The sequence below is a fragment of the Aegilops tauschii genome, chromosome 7 (assembly GCF_002575655.3).
Source record: "Aegilops tauschii subsp. strangulata cultivar AL8/78 chromosome 7, Aet v6.0, whole genome shotgun sequence".
NCBI classification, from domain to species: domain Eukaryota; kingdom Viridiplantae; phylum Streptophyta; class Magnoliopsida; order Poales; family Poaceae; genus Aegilops; species Aegilops tauschii.
The window spans coordinates 585360459-585364425 of NC_053041.3; the positions used below are offsets into that span (position 1 = coordinate 585360459).

The 3967-nt window shown below is 41.5% G+C and overlaps 1 protein-coding gene across 1 annotated transcript; it reads right to left on the reverse strand.

Annotated features, from left to right (window-relative positions):
• Positions 1-1685: 1685 nt before the first annotated feature.
• Positions 1686-3741, reverse strand: LOC141026452 (uncharacterized). Its single transcript, XM_073503022.1, has 6 exons — positions 3170-3741; positions 2905-3078; positions 2705-2815; positions 2555-2621; positions 2339-2440; positions 1686-2237 (listed from the first exon to the last, which is right to left on the reverse strand). Exons 1-6 carry the CDS (start codon positions 3595-3597, stop codon positions 2082-2084), a joined length of 1038 nt encoding a protein of 345 aa, XP_073359123.1. The 5' UTR covers positions 3598-3741; the 3' UTR covers positions 1686-2081.
• Between the last annotated feature and the right edge of the window lie 226 nt (positions 3742-3967).

The window sequence follows — 3967 nt, forward strand, 5'->3', positions numbered from 1 at the left end:
TGGTATTGCAGTGATCGATTTTCTGCCACTTTGTTGTACCGCATCATGTAGGCGTACGGAGTAGTACATGGTGCACCGACAGTTTTTAATCCATGCATGTGAATCTAGTATCGGTTAAAGGATTTGAAGAAGCATGCAGGAAGCGTATAGTGGTATACACTAGTAGAAAACAGGGCTTAGGTCACAGGGCAGTTTTCACATTAGCCCCGGTTCAGTCACGAACCGGGACTAATGTGAGCATTGGTCCCGGTTCGTGAGCCCAGGGGGCCGGCCGGGGCCTCGTGGGCATTGGTCCCGGTTCGTATGGACCCTTTGGTCCCGGTTGGTGGTACAAACCGGGACCAATGGGCCACGCTCCTGGCCCACCACCCTTTAGTCCCGGTTCATACCACAAACCGGGACTAAAGGGCTGGTCCTAGTTGCGGCCAGTGTTTAGTCCCACCTCGCCAACCGAAGGGCGCTCACACCAGTTTATAAGCCCGTCCCTCTATGCCTTGTTGAGCTTCTATTAAAGTGAAAATAGATGCCCTTATACAGAAAATTTGACTTAAATTCATAGTAAATTTCATAGAAATTTAGTATGAATTTAGGTTGAATTTTCTCTATAAGTGCATCTATGTTCATTTTTTATATTTATAAAATAAATAAACCTTAATAAAATAAATAAAACTAAATAAACCTTAATAAAATAAAATAAAATAAAATATAGTAACTACAATAAATAAACCTTAATTAATTAAGTAAAAATAGCAGCAAGTAAAATAAATAAAAATAGCAGCAGTAAAATAAATAAAAATAAAATAATTAAAGTAAAAGACATAAGTAATTAGAAATAAAATAAATAAGTTTTTTGTTGTAAGTAGAAGGAAAACCTTTTCAGAATTCATTTGAAATGCTTTTCAATTTTAGGGTCTTATAGCTCAAAATAATTAGTAAATGCATGAAAAATAACAAATGAAGTCAGAAATGATTGACAAATGATGATGTGGCTTTGAATGGTGCATTTTGAACACACAAAAAGTCAGGAGTTCAAATAAGGTTTAAAAAATGAAATCCCTTTGTAACAGACGAGTTTCCGGATGAAATCCTGATACTTTGAAAGAGATTGTCCGTTTTGTACACGAAGTGCATCCAGTTTTTGCCGTAACCCTCTCAACTTTCTTGGACATGCTATGTGGATGAAATGATGATATCATGCCAACTTTCAACCTTTTCAGAGTTCATTTGAAATGCTTTTCAATTTTAGGGTCTTATAGCTCAAAATAATTAGTAAATGCATGAAAAATAACAAATGAAGTCAGAAAGGATTGACCAATGATGATGTGGCTTTGAATGGTGCATTTTGAACACACAAAAAGTCAGGAGTTCAAATAAGTTTTCAAAAATGAAATCCCTTTGTAACAGACGAGTTTCCGGATGAAATCCTGATACTTTGAAAGGGATTGTCTGTTTTGTACACGAAGTGCATCCACTTTTTGCCGTAACCCTCTCAACTTTCTTGCACATGCACTAGTAGGAAAAGGGGCTTTTACCCCGGTTCATAAGGGCCTTTAGTCCCGGTTCTGGAACCGGGACTAAAGGGTCGTTACTAATGCCCTAGCCCTTTAGTCCCGGTTCTTACACGAACCGGGACTAAAGGCCGTCCACGTGGCCGGTGCGGGGAGCCCAGGCAGGAGGGCCTTTGGTCCCGGTTGGTGCCACCAACCGGGACCAATAGGCATCCACGCGTCAGCACCTGGCAGGAGCTGAGGTTTTTGTTTTTTTTGAAAGGGGGTGGTTTAGGGGTTTTGGGGGGTTAATTTAGGTGTTTCATATATTGTGTTAGCTAGCTAATTAATAGAGAGAAGTGTCCCCTCTTATCTCCGTGCTTTGTCGACGCTACGTACTATATACGTATGGAGAGGAGTAGACACGCTAGCTAGTAATCAAATGAAGGAAACAGAAGATCGTCATGAACATATATATATGCATACAGAGAGAAGTGATATCGACCACCTCTCCTTCTCCGAGATATTGGTCGAACAACAAGTTCTCGTATATCTATCCGACACTACCGGCTACATATATACAATAATTATCTCTTACAATACAATCTCCCAATTATATTGTAGGAACACAGGGTCCACATAGTATTCTCCGTTTTCAGCGATCACGTGGTCAAGGAAGAATGCCGCCAATTCCTCTTGAATTCCTCGCATACGATCTGGTGCTAGGAGTTGATCCCGCTTCCGAAAAATCTAATTTGAAGAAGGGGGTCAATACATATATATATGAATAAATGAAACTCAACACAAATGATGGTAATAAAATAAAATTGTGAATATTATTGCTTACGCACTTCATATTGTTCTTCAGTGTAGCCCCGCTCACAGGTATGGTAGCGGATGGACTCGCAAATGTAGTATCCACAGTAATTATTCCCGGGTTGCTGCCACAACCACTTTACAAGAAATAGAGTTCAATCAAACTGATAAGCAAGCATGCTAAATGGTATTGATCAAACTAGCGCTTGAATCACTAGGAGATGTGCGGAACATGCTACTATAGTACTTACTTTCGGGTGTCTAAATTGCAGCTGGTTCGGCAGTCCCGGGGCTTTTGAGGTGAATTTTCTCCAAACCCTGCCAGACAAAGAAAACAATTACTTGATATCAGGAAATGAACAAAGTTGCTGATATGGTGGATAATGATCGATTTAACTTACTTCTGGAGCATTTGAGTCATGTTCGCATAGTCCTGGGGATCTTTTCGTCTCGAGTCTAAGACGGTTACTACTCCCGGCTCAAGCTTAATCTCTAGGAGAATATAGTGGAAGCTGCGCATGCATGCATAAGTCATCAATTACATTACCATAACCTGGACTAATAAAGGGAAACCGAATATGCAGAAGACAGTAACACTCACTTGAAGTTGTAAGGAAAGAGTATTATATCTTTGTTTTGATTTATTACCAACGATTGTAGCAAGTTGGCCTCGGTATCTTTGGCATGAAATTTAACCTGATAATCATCTATGAGATTTGTGTTAATGAACCCAATATCACCGATTTGTCTTTTCTTCAATTCGGCGATCTTCAATCTGCATAATTTAGTGAGGATAAGTATAAATACATGCAATGAAAGAGCTGACCTATATAGAGAGACTTAATGACAGAAGTAGTACTACTTACAGACAGTAGCAAGTGATCGTTGTTTTATCGAGGGACTTTAGATTGTAAAACTGGAAGAAATCCTCAAATGGAACATTCAGCAGTTCAATTCCAACGAGGTCATGCTCCGGTTTAACTCTCAGCGTTAAAGTACTCATCCCATCAGACTCTCTGCAGGTTTTCATGTACCAATCATGTAGTCTTCGCATCATCGTGCTTAGAGATTTGACATCTTGGACGAGAGGCTTCCCGTAATGGTATTTGTGTTCGTCCACCTCCATGATTTCATAATGTACATCGTCGGGCAGGTAATCTCCAAGATCGGTATAACCGGGCACCATACCCGGATCATTAGCGACGATGTCTTTTGACACCTTGAGCGGGGGGCACGATTGGTTCTCTTGTTCGCCGAGCTGGGCAATTTTTTTCCCAGCTCGTCGTTCTTTCATCCTTTTATCACTGACAGTACTTCCCGACCGCTCCGCTTCGGCATATGCCTTTGCAAGAACGCGCTCATAGTTGCCTTTTGGCGGAGACTTTGGTGGTTTTGTCAGGGCAGCCAGAGTGCGCTTTGCTTTCACCGGATCTACCTTCTCCTCCGGAGGTAGATGTTTCTTTGCTTTGTCCCCTTCAAAGAAGTTCTTCACTTAGGCTCACACGATCTTCGCGTTCTCCTCCTCGGTCCTCTCAAATGGTAACTTCTCTGGAGTCTTCAGAGAAGGACCGAATCTGTATTGCCTCCCGCCTCTGGCAGCTGTACTGCTAGACGCCGGCAGAGCAGACGGAGTGGCTGTGGCTGTCTTCTTTCCTTGCTTACGA

What these genes read in the sequence shown, in the direction of transcription:
- LOC141026452 (XM_073503022.1), bottom strand. Translation starts at nt 3,597, where the DNA reads ATGAAAGAACGACGAGCTGGGAAAAAAATTGCCCAGCTCGGCGAACAA. An exon ending in ACGATCACTTGCTACTGTCT is followed by an intron (nt 3,079 to 3,169) that starts GTAAGTAGTACT and finishes TAAATTATGCAG; the next exon opens with ATTGAAGATCGCCGAATTGA. An exon ending in ACACTGAAGAACAATATGAA is followed by an intron (nt 2,238 to 2,338) that starts GTGCGTAAGCAA and finishes TCTTCAAATTAG; the next exon opens with ATTTTTCGGAAGCGGGATCA.